General features: G+C 44.8%; 1 protein-coding gene across 3 annotated transcripts in view; it reads right to left on the bottom strand.

Moving 5' to 3' along the window:
* LOC123771862 (prolyl 3-hydroxylase 1) overlaps positions 1 to 18,089 on the bottom strand; it is a 69,971-nt gene that overhangs the window by 13,401 nt on the left and 38,481 nt on the right. For all 3 annotated transcript variants that reach the window (XM_069337689.1, XM_069337688.1, XM_069337690.1), the window contains 5 exons: positions 9,521 to 9,745; positions 7,642 to 7,737; positions 6,922 to 7,072; positions 6,597 to 6,717; positions 2,612 to 2,690 (listed from right to left, as the gene is read on the bottom strand). In XM_069337689.1, coding sequence (XP_069193790.1) covers positions 2,612 to 2,690; positions 6,597 to 6,717; positions 6,922 to 7,072; positions 7,642 to 7,737; positions 9,521 to 9,745 — 672 coding nt within the window. The remainder of the gene's footprint in view (positions 1 to 2,611; positions 2,691 to 6,596; positions 6,718 to 6,921; positions 7,073 to 7,641; positions 7,738 to 9,520; positions 9,746 to 18,089) is intronic.

Here is an 18,089-nt window from a genome sequence, read left to right as displayed (position 1 = left end):
GCATGGTGTTAAGGGGGCGTCTGGTTGGCATCTGGGTCCAAAAATGCAAAAATGAAAACTCATTCGATTTCAATCAAACTTTTTTGACAAGTTCTATATGAAAAGTGTTTCATCTGGTCCACGTTTCAGCATTGTAGCATAAATAGGAAGGGAGAAAAAAAATATTGAAGTAGTTGTGAAAATTATGCAAAAATGGTCAAAATCGATTATCAATCAAAAGTGTCAACTGAAATCATAACTACAACTCTTTGCTATCACAATAGCATATATTAAACAAATATTATTATTAGTTTAATTGGAAAAAAAATTTAAGGAAAAAAAAAAAAAAAAGGATTTTTTTTCTTTTTTTTTTTTTAATATTTTTTTTTTTCATTTTTTTGGGGGGCGATTTGCATCAAACTTACACACCTGACTGTACGTAAGCCTATCTGTAAGGATGCCAATTTTGGAGAAAATTGGTTGATGTCAAACCCAGCCACAGATTTTAGAACCTTAGACTTTATTCATTTCTGGGTTTTTTTCAATTGACACAAACGTTTACAAAACTCATTCTTTTTTTATTCAATTTACATGAAACTTACACAGTATATGTGGAGGGCATGTCTCTACATTGGGGGGCTTTCATTTTTCTCTAAGTTCATTTATTGATTTTATAATAGCAATAAACATGCCATATTTGCAAAAAATTTTTGGGGAACTTTGAACATTTGTATTAGGAAAACTAAAGATGTTTTGGAAATTCTAAATCCCCAAATCCTTTATTATATGCTAATGTGTCAGAAAAGTGTCACAGAATAATTTTATCTGAAACGTGTGTTCTGAAGTGTGGACTTGAAAATGTGTAAAAAACCTTCAAAAAAACAAAAAAAACAAAAAAACTCCCTTTCTATTTACGCTGCAGTACTGAAACTTGGGACAATTTAAGCACTTTTCATATACAACTAGAAAAATAATATTGGTTGACATTGAACAACTTTCATTATAATAACCAGACGCCCCCTTAACATTCTTGTAAAGCTACTAGTATGCGCAGCGTTTCGGGCAGAAACGCTGCGATTTCAAACACTATTGATTTCCCCTGTACTATATTCTGGTGGATGTCCACTTTCAACCTCTGCTACACTGGTTGTAGTAGGTGGATCAATCCATCCACCCCTGGGATCTGCGATGTTCATCATATTATTCATGTCACTGATTCAGCTCTGCCCTGGGGTCTCTGTCTTGGAAGATTCTTCCAAATTACTCCTCTTCTTCGTTCCTCCCTCCCTCTATGCCACAGGCCAAGCAGCCCATGGTGGCCCCTGGTTACGATAGCTCATGGTGGCCCCCAGCCAAGCAGGCCATGGTGGCCCCTGGTTACGATAGCTCATGGTGGCCCCCAGCCAAGCAGGCCATGGTGGCCCCTGGTTACGATAGCTCATGGTGGCCCTTGGCCAAGCAGGCTATGGTGGCCCCCAACCAAGCAGGCCACTGTGGCCCCTGGCCAAGCAGGCCACAGTGGCCCCTGGCCAAGCAGGCCACGGTGGCCCCTGGCCAAGCAGGCCACGGTGGCCCCTGGCCAAGCAGGCCACGGTGGCCCCTGGCCAAGTAGGCTGCAGTGGCCTCTGGCCGGAGTAGCGCATATTTGATCTCTCTGGCATCCTTCTTGCTGGGGTAGTTCTCGTTAGCTCTGCTTTTGTCTTTTGTTTACCTTATTGATTGTATTATCTCACACACTTTCTGGAGGAGTGTTCTTGATGTGAGTGATATAGTGTCCTCACACTCTTTACATCTCTCTTACAGGAGGGTCAAGTGTTGACCTCTGACCCTTATAATAACTTATTTATAAATTAGTATAAGACTTATAATAACTTGCAAGAGGCCTGGTGTGGATGGAATGGGTGGAACTATCCAGGACCCGGATTCACGAAGCAGTTACGCGAGTACTTACGAACGTGTACATCTTTCCTCAATCTTTGACAGCTTTGGTTACATTTATTAAACAGTTTACAAGCATGAAAACTTGCCAATCAACTGTTGTTATTGTTATAAACAGCCTCCTGGTGCTTTGGAGAAAATTAACTGTTTAATAATTGTAAACAAAGCCGTCAAAGATTGAGAAAAGATGTACAGGTTCGTAAGTGCTGGCATAACTGCTTTGTGAATCTGACCCCTGGTTCCTTGCTGGCATCAGAGAGCATTCAAGCATTTAGAATTATTTATGGCAAATTAAATGAAGAAAACTGAAGACTACAAGTATCACTCTATTGCTGCAGCTTTAAGCAAAAATATATATTATACTGCACAGTAAAATTGCAGATATTATACAGTAATCACAGATACAATGCTGAAATTAATACTTAAACTGGGAATGCACCATAATAACAAGTAGATACAGTATTATCTTGTACTGTAATCACAAATGGATACTGTACTGTAATTACACATACAATAATCACAAACATATACCATAATTGCATACATATGTGTATTTAAACTAAAAACAGCTATTGCAATTAGAGAGATATTATCAAAAATACATCATTGCGCATTCACACACACTGTAAATTTTCAACACCCGAGTGTTGAAAATTATGAATTTTCTAACAAACTATGAATTTTCAATACATACCTCATGTGATAATCCCGATCTATCATGCGTGAAAATAAAGTCACCGCCTTCAAACTCATCATTCAGGTACAGCAAAGCACTGAAAAAAATAATTACGCGTATTATCTGAAAAGTACCGAGCATACATATCAAATCTTACACATTTTTGTTCGAGGATGTTAAGGTACACATATTGGTCTAAATTGTGTCATATTATTTGGTAACCCTCTTAAGAAGATGGTGTTGATGGAGCATTTCAATTTTATTCAGACTACTGGTCGAGGTTATCTTGACGTTATCTTGACGTTATCTTGAGGTTATCTTGAGGTTATCTTGAGGTTGTCTTGAGGTTATCTTGAGATGATTTTGGGGCTTTTTAATGACCCTGCGGCCCGATCCTCGACCAGGCCTCCACCCCTAGGAAGCAGCCTGTGACAGCTGACTAACACCCAGGTACCTATTTTACTGCTAGGTAACAGGGGCATAGGGTGAAAGAAACTCTGCCCATTGTTTCTCGCCGGCGCCTGGGATCGAACCCAGGACCACAGGATCACAAGTCCAGCGTGCTGTCCACTCGGCCGACCGGTTCCCTTGATGCTAAGCACTTATTTGATGCTGCTAAACAGCGATGCACAAAATGTTTTGATTAAATATTATGATGTTAATTTTGATGATGCATGCAGCATATGCGGTTTGCTTTTGTGAGCGACAAAAGAGGCAAAAATGCTCAAAATGATACAAAGTTTAAATATTAAGAAATACTGTGATAAGTGTCAAATTGCAATTTTCTTATTATATATAGAGATATCGATATCTATAGAGATATCTTGTGGCCACTAGTGACTGTAAAGTGAAGGAATGTGAATAGCTGGGATTAAAAGCAACTGGATCCAATCTGGAATTAAGTAGCAGATCAAACCCTATAACTTAGCGAGCGCTATGTCATGGGTTCGTATCCTGGCCGGGGAGGATTTACTGGGCGCAATTCCTTAACTGTAGCCTCTGTTTAACGCAACAGTAAAATGTGTACTTGGATGAAAAAACGATTCTTCGCGGCAGGGGATCGTATTCCAGGGACCATAGGATTAAGGACTTGCCCGAAACGCTATGCGTACTAGTGGCTGTACAAGAATGTAACAACTCTTGTATATATCTCAAAAAAAAAAAAAAACTTAAAAACACACACACACAATGTGGAATAGGAGAACATAGACCCCACACAACTTATATATTATGTGAGAAATCATTAAAGAATTCTGATAAAGAAAGAGATCTAGGGGTGGTTCTAGATAGAAAACTATCACCTGAGGACCACATAAAGAATATTGTGCGAGGAGCCTATGCCACGCTTTCTAACTTCAGAATTGCTTTTAAATACATGGATGGCGATATACTAAAGAAATTGTTCATGACTTTTGTTAGGCCAAAGCTAGAATATGCAGCGGTTGTGTGGTGCCCATATCTTAAGAAGCACATCAACAAACTGGAAATGGTGCAAAGACATGCTACTGAGTGGCTCCCAGAACTGAAGGGCAAGAGCTACGAGGAGAGGTTAGAGGCATTAAATATGCCAAAACTAGAAGACAGAAGAAAAAGAGGTGATATGATCACTACATACAAAATAGCAACAGGAATTGATAAAATTGATAGGGAAGATTTCCTGAGACCTGGAACTTTAAGAACAAGAGGTCATAGATTTAAACTAGCTAAACACAGATGTCGAAGAAATATAAGAAAATTCACTTTCGCAAACAGAGTGGTAGACGGTTGGAACAAGCTAGGGGAGAAGGTGGTGGAGGCCAAGACCGTCAGTAATTTCAAAGCGTTATATTCCTTCTTTTCCTTCTCTAGGAAGGAAAAGGTTCTCTAAGTTCCTTCTCGACGCACAATCGAGAATTCCGGGGTTCGAATCCCAGACGGGACAGAAACAGTTGGGCACATTTCCTTTCATCTAGTGCCTCTGCTCACCTAGCAGTGAGTAGATACTCATGAGCTAGTCAGCTTTCTTGGGTAGGGTCAGTAATTCAACCTTGGAGGGGGGGGGGGAACTCGATACAAGCATAACGTGTATGCATACACTCTGGCTTCCTGTCCCTCAACTCAATGATTTATTATTTATCTTCCATTTATCACTTACTTTCTTTGTAGACTACTAAATTCTCACACGGAACATGTACAATGACTGAATTCTCGTTAACACACACAGACCGAAACGCTATGCGTATTAGAAATGCTATGTGTATTAGTGGTTTTAGGTATTGTATGTACTAGCTCTATCTATAAATCACACATTATGTTTGTATATCAACTATGTATGTACTTTTCCTGAATGAAGAATTTGTATTTGAGACGTAAAAATGCAGCTTAGAACAGACATCAAGGGCATCTTTCTAATCATTAGCAACTTCATAATACCCTAAAGCAAGCTCTATTGTCTACTGGACAAGGATCATAAAAGTCAGACAAGTGGTCTTGGCCCCCACATACCTTAAATTTGTCCTGACTACACCAAACTATGAGCAGAAGAGAAAAAACTGAAGATCATTGGAGGCAGCCAAATGTGAGGTTATCTTGAGGTTATCTTGAGATGATTTCGGGGCTTTAGTGTCCCCGCGGCCCGGTCCTCGACCAGGCCTCCATCCCCAGGAAGCAGCCCGTGACAGCTAACACCCAGGTACCTATTTTACTGCTAGGTAACAGGGGCATAGGGTAAAAGAAACTCTGCCCATTGTTTCTCACCGGCGCCTGGGATCGAACCCAGGACCACAGGATCACAAGTCCAGCGTGCTCTCCGCTCGGCCGACCGGCTCCTCTTAACCAGTCTTTGAAGAAGTTGAGATATGAGAGCTTGGCTACAGAGAGGCATTTACCTAATATACCTGAGGGCCATTAACCCTAGTGGCCTAAATGAGGACAGGAAGCTGGTGACTTGTCGAATGTCCTCCCCATCACGGCAAAAGATCATGCCTTGATGAGCTTTTCTAGGTAATATTAACCAGTCTCCGTGGTGCAGTGGTAAGACACTCGCCTGGCGTTCCGCGAGCGCTATGTCATGGGTTCGTATCCTGGCCGGGGAGGATTTACTGGGCGCAAATCCTTAACTGTAGCCTCTGTTTAACGCAACAGTAAAATGTGTACTTGGTTGTAACAACGATTCTTCGCGGCGGGGATCGTATTCCAGGGACCTGCCCGAAACGCTACGCGTACTAGTGGCTCTACAAGAATGTAACAACTCTTGTATATATCTCAAAAGGTATATTTTAAAACTTTACACAGTTTTGGCATTTACAGCTTCGGCAGGTAGGCGGTTCCATTTGTTTATAACCCTGCGAGTGAAAAAGTATCTCCTGTTTCCAGTCCTACATTGGTAATTTGTCACCATTGGTCTTACATTCGGGCTTTGCATTCCTATGGATGCTTAATTTCTTTCAAGCAGTAGCTCTTGCAACTATGCTCTTTGATAGGTTTTTCTAATGTTATAGTTAATCTCTGATCTTGGGTTTTCTTTGCCTTATAAAGTGTGATCCAGATTCTGGTAATGGCTTGTGGTAACGGCCCTGACAACTGAGTGGACAGCGCTCCGAATTCATAGTTCTGAGGTACCGGGTTCGATTCCCGGCGGAGGCATAAACAAATGGGCAGTTTCTTTAACCCTGATGATCCTGTTCACCTTGCAGTAAATAGGTACCTGGGAGATAGACAAATGCTACGGGCTGCTGCTTTCTGGGAATGTGTAACAAAAAAGGAGGCCTGGTCGAGGACCGGGCCGCAGGGACACTAATCCCCGAAATCATCTCAAGATAACCTCAAGATAGATAGGTGACAGATGGGTCTCAGAGACCTGACGTGTTGGGCTAAGGCTTGGTAGCATCAGAGTTTAGCTTGGTGAGCCAATGAGGAGTCCCTCCCAGAAATGCACAACTAGTTTCCAGTTATATATGACCATACAACAATATTTTAAAATGATATTTATCAAGGTTTTGCCAAAATGCAGATGAGTTCTTACCTGTAATCCCTGTATGTGTAGGCTGGTGGAACTCTGAGGCACTCTCCAGAATCTTGTAATAGGCAGTTGTCAACATGGACTTCATGGCTGAGGTCAGATAATGACCTGTTTTCTGACATCTCTGACCAAACAATAACATGCTTAATACTAATTTGAACAATGAATACTTTGCAGCAACAAATGCATCAATTATTGATTCACAAACTATCTTTTTAACTGACACAATTCATGAACAGGGTTTTGTATGGTTTCCATAAGTCTTGTGGGATCCATACAAAAACCTAAAATAATTTATTGAGCAGAAACCAATAAAAAAATACCTTACCTGGTTTAGCTGTGCGACATACTAAATGTGTAAAAGCAAAATATAATGGCTCTTTGAGATTGAAGTATCGTTCCAGGTAATCGCGACAGCGGTCTGTTACGTCAAGAATCAATTCCAAAGCTTCTTTAGCAATCAATTTAGCATGGACCATCTGTTGTAAAAGATCAATTATGTCAATGTCCAAAGCGTTATTTATATTTGATATTAAACATATTTATATTTTATGTACACTAAATGTACACTATGTACGTTAATCAAGTGGCACCTTGATAAACGAGTTTAATCCGTTCCAACACTGAGCTCGTCATGTGGAAAACTCGTCTTGGGAAACAACGACAAAACTGTCGTAAAAGATGTGCGAGAACCAGCGAAAACGCTCGTTAATCGAGGAAAAGCTCGTTAGTAGAGACAAATGTTCTGTGAGTGGCTCACTCGTTACTCAAAATGCTCGTAGATAGAGCCGCTCGTTAATCGAGGTGCCACTGATACTATAAAATGTTTTGCCATTTTTGCTTAAGTTTAGGCTAGTCAAGTATAATTTGCACATATTTAGCAATGCAGAACTCTGTTGTATGTAACATACATAATAAGTCTTCTGTTGGGTCATATAATAATAATAATAAACCATTACATATATTTACCACTATGTTAATTAACTTTTAACATTCAGTGCAAACAATCACATGTAAAATTTATCAACTTAAATAGTAATATACGTACCATGCCTGCTCGTCCCAATGTGACGCCTTGAAAATTCTCCGCTTGTGTATGTGGCGACGTACTCTGCTTGTAACCGTCTCCCTCCACTGCTGCCAACTGCGGTCAAGACAACAATACACTAGTTATGTAAACTCAAAACTTGACACTCATTAATCTCAATGCTAATGAATGTTAGTTTCTGATGCCTTGTTTTCCCAGGAGCTGGAGCCACACGACCATGCCACAAACACATCAGCCGAAGAACTGGTGAGTGGATCAGCCGAAGAACTGGTGAATGGATCAGCCGAAGAACTGGTGAATGGATCAGCCGAAGAACTGGTGAATGGATCAGCCGAAGAACTGGTGAGTGGATCAGCCGAAGAACTGGTGAATGGATCAGCCAAAGAACTGGTGAGTGGATCAGCCTCCAGAAAGGTGGGCCACAGTAGCAAAGCCCTCAGGATGCCTTATCTAAAACTTGATCTACCTTCGCTATTGGGAGACTTATCCTGTACCAATTCTTAAAACTTTTCTTTTTAGTGAAGATGGTTATCTAGCTATCACCATCTCCAATACTTTGCTTATTTATTTATATATATATATATGCGAACAAGCCTGAATGGTCCCCAGGACTATATGCGAATGAAAACTCACACCCCAGAAGTGACTCGAACCCATACTCCCAGAAGCAACGCAACTGGTAACTACAGGGCGCCTTAATCCGCTTGACCATCACGGCCGTCAAAAGGAAGTGATAGCCGAGGCTATTTGAGCCACTTCCCCGACAGCAACTCGGATGGTAATCTTGGGCATAGCATTTCACCAAATCACCTCATTCTTTGGGGCACACGTGAGGAACACAAATGCGAACAAGCCTGAATGGTCCTGGGGACCATTCAGGCTTGTTCGCATTTGTGTTCCTCACGTGTGCCCCAAAGAATGAGGTGATTTGGTGAAATGCTATGCCCAAGATTACCATCCGAGTTGCTGTCGGGGAAGTGGCTCAAATAGCCTCGGCTATCACTTCCTTTTGACGGCCGTGATGGTCAAGCGGATTAAGGCGCCCTGTAGTTACCAGTTGCGTTGCTTCTGGGAGTATGGGTTCGAGTCACTTCTGGGGTGTGAGTTTTCATTCATATATATATATATATATATATATATATATATATATATATATATATATATATATATATATATATATATATATATATATATATATATATATATATATATATATATATATATATATATATATATATATATATATATCTTCCTTACAACCCTACCATCAGCTATTCCCCCCTCCAGACATCCACACCATCATAAAGTCTTTCTTATTGGTCAATTATATTTCCCCAAACCTCACATCACTAGCCACACTTAATACACCTTGTGCAGCCCTTCTGACATGTGCAAAGTTAATATTAGGGGTCGAGTCATATTACACTTATAATAATGATATAATATTAATTATATTACAGACATGTGTAATTATATTATATAATTACACATGTTTGAAGGGCTTAATGAGCTGTATTAAAGGAGGAGATAGTAAGCTTTTACTTTTACCTTTTACTAAATAACTTTTTGTGTGATTTATAGTGCACTACAGTATTTAAGTACTGTTGTTTATTGAAGACAAATGCCTCAGTAATGGCTGATATGAAGAGAAAATGTTTTGGTGGTTCACTAAAATATTTTCTCTTTATTTCAGTTATTATTGAGGCATTTTTCTTCAATAAACAACTGAAATACTGTAGTGCATTATAACACTATCTTGTGTGAGGACTTAAGAGCTGGATTGTATTACAAATGCATAATTCATTGCATCTGGAGAGCTACAGTCAATTTTAACTGAATCAAATATAAATACAGTATGCAAATACTGAAGTATTCTTACCTTTGTTAGTTCAGTTAACACCAGGCATTGCAAAGGTGTTGCAAAACCATCTGCAACCATCCTCCCTCGGCCATGCAGTTCACGTTCCGACATTAGGAGATGAATCCCCATCTGAGACATTGTCTTGAACTGAGCTACAACGCGTTTGCGTGCGGCTCGAGCAGTTTCTGGTACCCGCTGCAACAGTCCTTTAGCTTCTTTGGTGTTTGGTAAGCCTGACGAATACTGAAAGAATGTGAGGCAGAAAGATGCAGTCCCAGGCACTGTCAGTAAAATCAAAGGGTATATGAAGAATATTCTTGAATAGCTTTCGTGTAGTTTCTGATAAAAAAGACAATTAATTTAATGATACGCTTCTTTTTAGAGGAGTCCCAGTGGCTCCCTGAAGCTATCATGCTAAGATTGCTCCATACTAATAGGTCACATATGTCACACATGCTCTCTACAGAACCCAGGGGCCAGATTCACGAAGCAGTTACGCAAGTACAGTACTTACGAACGTGTACATCTTTCCTCAATCTTTGACGGCTTTGGTTACATTTATTAATAGTTTACAAGCATGAAAACTTCCCAATCAACTGTTGTTATTGTTATAAACAGCCTCCTGGTGCTTTGGAACTCATTAACTGTTAAATAATTGTAAACAAAGCCGCCAAAGATTGAGGAAAGATGTACAGGTTCGTAAGTGCTTGCGTAACTGCTTCGTGAACCTGGCCCTCTTCCCCTCCTCCACAGAGGACCAGAGAATAGGTGACAATCCACCATCCTATCGGAAAAAGAATCCAAAAAGTAAGTGCAACTTTACGGAAATTGAAGTCTTAAAACCACTAAAAACTCCACAAATGATTCACACAGAACAAGGGATTCACCCAAACTAGAAAAACTATTTAGTACCCTATGAGCAGGAGTGGTTGAAAGCAGCTGATGTTAGTAAACAGTATGTAACATCAGTCGCTTTCAACCAATGGTGCCCAATGGGTACTAATTACTGCAACTAGCCGGCACAACCCAAGCACTCGGTTGACTCCCATTTCAGTTCTGGAGCAGAAAAACCCACGACAAATCAACAAACTTAGACGGAGCGGGAGAAATCAGGGAGCCACCAAAGCTCCTTCAGAAAGAGGCGTTTCATTACATTCAACGCTGGGTTTCTGTAGTTAGCTCCTGAAGCTAACCACTGAGGGGCCTGGCAGCTGAGCGGACAGCACTTTGGATTCATAGTCCTGAGGTTCAAGGTTCAATCCCCCAGTGGAGGCGGAAACAAATGGGCAGAGTTTTGAAAAATGAGAACAGTAATCAGAGGCAATGTATCAGACTGGAGAAATGTCACAAGTGGAGTACCACAGGGTTCAGTTCTTGCACCGGTAATGTTCATTGTCTATTTAACGATCTACAAGATGGAATACAGAATTATATGAACATGTTTGCTGATAATGCTAAGATAATATGGAAGATTAGAAATTTAGATGATTGTCATGCCCTTCAAGAAGACCTGGACAAAATAAGTATGTGGAGCACCACTTGGCAAATGGAATTTAATGTTAATAAATGCCATGTTATGGAATGTGGAATAGGAGAACATAGACCCCCACACAACCTATATATTATGTGAGAAATATTTAAAGAATTCTGATAAAGAAAGAGATCTAGTAGGGATGGTTCTAGACAGAAAACTGTCTCCTGAGGACCACATTAAGAACATTGTGCGAGAAGCCTATGCTACACTTTGTAACCTCAGAATTGCATTTAAATACATGGATGGCGAAATACAAAAGAAATTGTTCATGGCTTTTGTTAGACCAAAGCTGGAATATGCAGCTGTTGTGTGGTGCCCATATCTTAAGAAGCACATCAACAAACTGGAAAAGATGCAAAGACAAGCCACTAAGTGGCTTCCAGAACTGAAGGGCAAGAGCTATGAGGAAAGGTAAGAGGCATTAAATATGCAAAAACTAGAAGATAGAAGAAAAAGAGGTGATATGATCACTACATACAAAATAGTAACAGAAATTGATAAAATTTATAGGGAAGAATTCCTGAGACCCAGAACTTCAAGAACAAGAGGTCATAGATTTAAACTAACGAAACAAAGCTGCCGGAGAAATATAAGAAAATTCACTTTTGTAAACAGAGTGATAGATGGTTGGAACAAGTTAGGGGAGAAGGTGGTGGAGGCCAAGACCGTCAGTAGTTTCAAAGTGATATATGACAGAGTCCTGGGAAGACGGGACACCACGAGCGTAGCTCTCATCTTGTAACTATACTTCGGTAATTACAGAGAACAAAAATGGGACCAACCAGGAAGGAGGAGAGGTGGCAGATACTAGGATGAAGAAGAAAATGCAGCCTAGAGGAGACAGCCCAAAGCAAGACCTCGTAGCCTGGTGGATAGCGCGCAGGACTCGTAATTCTGTGGCGCGGGTTCGTTTCCCGCACGAGGCAGAAACAAATGGGCAAAGTTTCTTTCACCCTGAATGCCCCTGTTACCTAGCAGTAAATAGGTACCTGGGAGTTAGTCAGCTGTCACGGGCTGCTTCCTGGGGGTGGAGGCCTGGTCGAGGACCGGGCCGCGGGGACACTAAAGCCACGAAATCATCTCAAGATAACCTCTCAAGAAGAAGACACGACCAACTTGAGGTTATCTTGAGATGATTTCGGGGCTTTAGTGTCCCCGCGGCCCGGTCCTCGACCAGGCCTCCACCCCCAGGAAGCAGCCCGTGACAGCTGACTAACTCCCAGGTACCTATTTACTGCTAGGTAACAGGGGCATTCAGGGTGAAAGAAACTTTGCCCATTTGTTTCTGCCTCGTGCGGGAATCGAACCCGCGCCGCAGAATCACGAGTCCTGCGCGCTATCCACCAGGCTACGAGGCCAACTGGGTCCAGAAACACTAACAATACCTGGCCGCCAGAACCCCAAACTCAAATACCAGCCCAGGTCATGTTAGAGAAGATGGCAGCAGAAGTCACATGTTTGAAAACATCATAGACCTGAGGCTAGACCACAGGATGGCTATCCTCACTAACACTGTGGACTATGAGTCACAATAACGTGGCTGAAGTATGTTGACCAGACCACACACTAGAATTTGAAGGGACGACGACGTTTCGGTCCGTCCTGGACCATTCTCAAGTCGATTGTTGAGACAATCGACTTGAGAATGGTCCAGGACGGACCGAAACGTCGTCGTCCCTTCAAATTCTAGTGTGTGGTCTGGTCAACTGTGCACTACCTTAGAAATGCAAGCCTTGGAACCGGGAACCAATCAACCAATAAGGTTTCTGACACAAACCCTGTCATAGCTCAGTCGATTAAGGTAGTGTCTGGGATGCTCCCGGACGCAGGTTCGAATCCTCCTCACGGCCCTTGTGGATTTGTTCCTTTGTTAATAAGGTTTCTGCCGAGACAGTACCAATGGCATGCAGGTAATGGTGAAAATCTGCCAATAGACACAACAAATGATGCACCCAGTTTGATTGACAGATTACCAGTTGATTGACAGGTGAGAGGCGGGACCAGAGAGACAAAGCTCAACCCCCGCAAGCACAATTAAGCGAATAGGAGGAGAAGACCTGGTCGACGACCGGGCCGCGGGGACGCTAAGCCCCGGAAGCACCTCAAGGAAGGAGTACCCACGGGCCAAACCCCCAAAGGACTCCCACCAGAAGGGTTCAAATAAATAAAAGAGAACCCTTACTCCTGGAGGCCTGAAGGTCCCCAACCTTACTCCTGGAGCCCTGAAGGTCCCCAACCTTACTCCTGGAGACCTGAAGGTCCCCAACCTTACTCCTGGAGCCCTGAAGGTCCCCAACCTTACCCCTGGAGACCTGAAGGTCCCCAACCTTACTCCTGGAGGCCTGAAGGTCCCTAACCTTACCCCTGGAGACCTGAAGGTCCCCAACCTTACTCCTGGAGGCCTGAAGGTCCCTAACCTTACCCCTGGAGACCTGAAGGTCCCCAACCTTACTCCTGGAGCCCTGAAGGTCCCCAACCTTACTCCTGGAGACCTGAAGGTCCCCAACCTTACTCCTGGAGCCCTGAAGGTCCCCAACCTTACCCCTGGAGACCTGAAGGTCCCCAACCTTACTCCTGGAGGCCTGAAGGTCCCTAACCTTACCCCTGGAGACCTGAAGGTCCCCAACCTTACTCCTGGAGGCCTGAAGGTCCCTAACCTTACCCCTGGAGACCTGAAGGTCCCCAACCTTACTCCTGGAGGCCTGAAGGTCCCTAACCTTACCCCTGGAGACCTGAAGGTCCCCAACCTTACTCCTGGAGGCCTGAAGGTCCCTAACCTTACCCCTGGAGGCCTGAAGGTCCCCAACCTTACTCCTGGAGGCCTGAAGGTCCCTAACCTTACCCCTGGAGACCTGAAGGTCCCCAACCTTACCCCTGGAGACCTGAAGGTCCCTAACCTTACTCCTGGAGACCTGAAGGTCCCCAACCTTACTCCTGGAGGCCTGAAGGTCCCCAACCTTACTCCTGGAGACCTGAAGGTCCCCAACCTTACTCCTGGAGACCTGAAGGTCCCCAACCTTACCCCTGGAGACCTGAAGGTCCCTAACCTTACTCCTGGAGACCTGAAGGTCCCTAACCTTACTCCTGGAGACCTGAAGGTCCCCAACCTTACTCCTGGAGGCCTGAAGGTCCCCAACCTTACCCCTGGAGACCTGAAGGTCCCCAACCTTACCCCTGGAGGTCCCCAACCTTACCCCTGGAGACCTGAAGGTCCCCAACCTTACCCCTGGAGCCCTGAAGGTCCCCAACCTTACCCCTGGAGACCTGAAGGTCCCCAACCTTACCCCTGGAGGTCCCCAACCTTACCCCTGGAGACCTGAAGGTCCCCAACCTTACCCTTGGAGCCCTGAAGGTCCCCAACCTTACCCCTGGAGACCTGAAGGTCCCCAACCTTACCCCTGGAGACCTGAAGGTCCCCAACCTTACCCCTGGAGGCCTGAAGGTCCCTAACCTTACCCCTGGAGGCCTGAAGGTCCCCAACCTTACTCCTGGAGACCTGAAGGTCCCCAACCTTACCCCTGGAGACCTGAAGGTCCCCAACCTTACCCCTGGAGACCTGAAGGTCCCCAACCTTACCCCTGAAGGTCCCCAACCTTACCCCTGAAGGTCCCCAACCTTACCCCTGGAGACCTGAAGGTCCCCAACCTTACCCCTGGAGACCTGAAGGTCCCCAACCTTACCCCTGGAGACCTGAAGGTCCCCAACCTTACCCCTGGAGGCCTGAAGGTCCCCAACCTTACCCCTGGAGACCTGAAGGTCCCCAACCTTACCCCTGGAGGTCCCCAACCTTACCCCTGGAGACCTGAAGGTCCCCAACCTTACCCCTGGAGGCCTGAAGGTCCCCAACCTTACCCCTGGAGACCTGAAGGTCCCCAACCTTACCCCTGGAGGTCCCCAACCTTACCCCTGGAGGCCTGAAGGTCCCTAACCTTACCCCTGGAGGCCTGAAGGTCCCCAACCTTACCCCTGGAGACCTGAAGGTCCCCAACCTTACCCCTGGAGGTCCCCAACCTTACCCCTGGAGACCTGAAGGTCCCCAACCTTACCCCTGGAGCCCTGAAGGTCCCTAACCTTACTCCTGGAGGCCTGAAGGTCCCCAACCTTACTCCTGGAGACCAGAAGGTCCCCAACCTTACTCCTGGAGACCTGAAGGTCCCCAACCTTACCCCTGGAGGCCTGAAGGTCCCCAACCTTACCCCTGGAGACCTGAAGGTCCCTAACCTTACCCCTGGAGGCCTGAAGGTCCCCAACCTTACTCCTGGAGACCTGAAGGTCCCCAACCTTACCCCTGGAGACCTGAAGGTCCCCAACCTTACCCCTGGAGACCTGAAGGTCCCTAACCTTACCCCTGGAGGCCTGAAGGTCCCCAACTTTACCCCTGGAGGCCTGAAGGTCCCCAACCTTACTCCTGGAGACCAGAAGGTCCCCAACCTTACTCCTGGAGATCTGAAGGTCCCCAACCTTACCCCTGGAGACCTGAAGGTCCCCAACCTTACCCCTGGAGACCTGAAGGTCCCCAACCTTACTCCTGGAGACCTGAAGGTCCCCAACCTTACTCCTGGAGACCTGAAGGTCCCCAACCTTACTCCTGGAGACCTGAAGGTCCCCAACCTTACCCCTGGAGGCCTGAAGGTCCCCAACCTTACTACTGGAGACCTGAAGGTCCCCAACCTTACTCCTGGAGGCCTGAAGGTCCCCAACCTTATCCCTGGAGACCTGAAGGTCCCCAACCTTACCCCTGGAGACCTGAAGGTCCCCAACCTTATCCCTGGAGACCTGAAGGTCCCCAACCTTACAGCTAGAGTCAAGAGCTAACAATCTCCAGCACCAGTCTCCGTGGTGCAGCGGTAAGACACTCGCCTGGCGTTCCGCGAGCGCTTTGTCCTGGGTTCGAATCCTGGCCGGGGAGGATTTACTGGGCGCCAATCCTTAACTGTAGCCTCTGTTTAACTCAACAGTAAAATGGGTACTTGGTTGTAACAACGATTCTTCGCGGCGGGGATCGTATTCCAGGGACCTGCCCGAAACGCTACGCGTACTAGTGGCTGTACAAGAATGTAACAACTCTTGTATATATCTCAAAAAAAAAAAAAAAAGACAACAGCCTTAAGAAAAGTATCGTTAGTCAAGGGGAACTGTAAACTGAGGGGAGGAAAGAAAAACCAAAACCCAATCAAAAGACTATTACGGCTCAGGAAGAGCATTAGCAAGCCATAGTTGACAAAAGGAACAAGACCGCTTGTAAAATAGTGCTGTAGAGGTGTCAACACCAAACATATGCAACAGGTGATCCTCTAACTCCAAATGATAAGAGGTAACAGTATTCGGCACGAGATGCCGATAGAGAAACAATCACACCAAGGACAGGACAAACCCAACCGAGACTGAAGAAAGACGACGAGGAGATAAGTAGAGGTGGAACGAGTGCCATGCAACCTCATACTGTCCCTGCAAGGAAAGCTACAGGTGGGACATCAACAAACCAGCCACCCGCTCACTATACAAACTGCGATAGACATGCATCAAAAATTCAAAATACTGAACTTGGAGCAGAGGAGGCGTTTGAACAAGTGAAGTACACCACCGGTCCAATCCGCCGGAAGAGAAGATGCTGTGGAAAAATACCCGGATTCAGACAGCACATCAGCAGTGCAGGAAACCAGTGCTGGGCTGGCCCACTAAGGCGTCAGAAGGATCACCCTCCCCGAGTACAACTCCACTGGCCATCACTCGAGGCAACAACAGAACTAGGGGGGAAAAGGTAAATGCACCTCCACTTCGACCAGTTCAGTCAAAAGGCATCCACTGCGAGTGCCTTGTGAGCAGAGAATGGAGCCATGTACAAGAGAAGGCACTGTTTCCACACCAGTACAAAGAGGTCCATCTTGGGGCTTCTGAATGTCTCTCAGAGCCAATAGAAGGACATCTTGTCCATGGTTCACTTCGTGGAAATGGAATGGAAATGAGATAACCCATCTGTAAGAATGTTTGACACATCCCACACAAGAACCTTATCTGGATTACACACAGAGATCACACTAACGTGATGCATCAAATGTACAAATCCACAAGGGCCGTGACGAGGATTCGAACCTGCGTCCGGGAACCTGCATCACGTTAGTGTGATCTCTGTGTGTAATGATGTAAGGGCGAAGAGGGAGAACGGCCTATTGACATAACTCGGGTGCAGGGGGGGAGTTGTGTAAAATCCTGGTTTGTGCCTCATTGAAGATACGGGATCCAGTAAGTTCAGTAGAACTTCGGTTTCAACTCTTTTAACCCTGCTGTAGTTCAGTCGATGAAGGCAGTGTCTGAGATGCTCCTGGCCCTAGGTTCGAATCCTCGCCTCGGCCCTTGTGGATTTGTTCTTATCTGGATTGTACCTGGATGAGGTTCTAAGAGTTTTTCTAGTCCCCAGGCCTAGCCCAGTGCTGGACTTGACTTTTGAGAGCTTGGTCCAACAGGCTGTTGCTTGCAGCAGCCCACAGGCCCACATATCTAATGCAGCCTGGTTAGTCCAGCACTTCTTGCAGAAGAGTATCCAGTTTTTTCTTGAAGATGTCTACTTTTGCTCAAGCAATATTTCTTTTACTTGCTGGGAGGATATTGAAGAATCGTGGGCCTCTGATAAAATAATAACTATAATTCATTGTGTCAGGGGACAGGAAGCCAGTATGTATTTATACATGTTAGGCTTATATCGAGGTCCTCCCACTCCCTCAAGGTTGAATTACTGACCCCACCCAGGATGCAACCCAACAACAAGCCGACTCCTGAGTTCCTAAGTCTCTGTGGCTTAGTGGTAAAATGCTCGCCTGGCGTTCCGCGAGCACTTTGTCCTGGGTTCGTATCCTGGCCGGGGAGGATTTACTGGGTGCAAATCCTTAACTGTAGCCTCTGTTTAACTCAATAGTAAAATGGGTACTTGGTTGTTAAAACGATTCTTCAAGGGAGTCGTATTCCAGGGACCGTAGGATTAAGGACTTGCCCGAAACACTACGCATACTAGTGGCCATACAAGAATGTAAGAACTCTTGTATATATAAATAAAAA

The sequence above is a fragment of the Procambarus clarkii genome, chromosome 38 (genome assembly GCF_040958095.1).
Source record: "Procambarus clarkii isolate CNS0578487 chromosome 38, FALCON_Pclarkii_2.0, whole genome shotgun sequence".
NCBI classification, from domain to species: domain Eukaryota; kingdom Metazoa; phylum Arthropoda; class Malacostraca; order Decapoda; family Cambaridae; genus Procambarus; species Procambarus clarkii.
The sequence above is the reverse complement of the archived record's forward strand: the minus strand, read 5'-3'. Positions and strand labels throughout refer to the sequence as shown.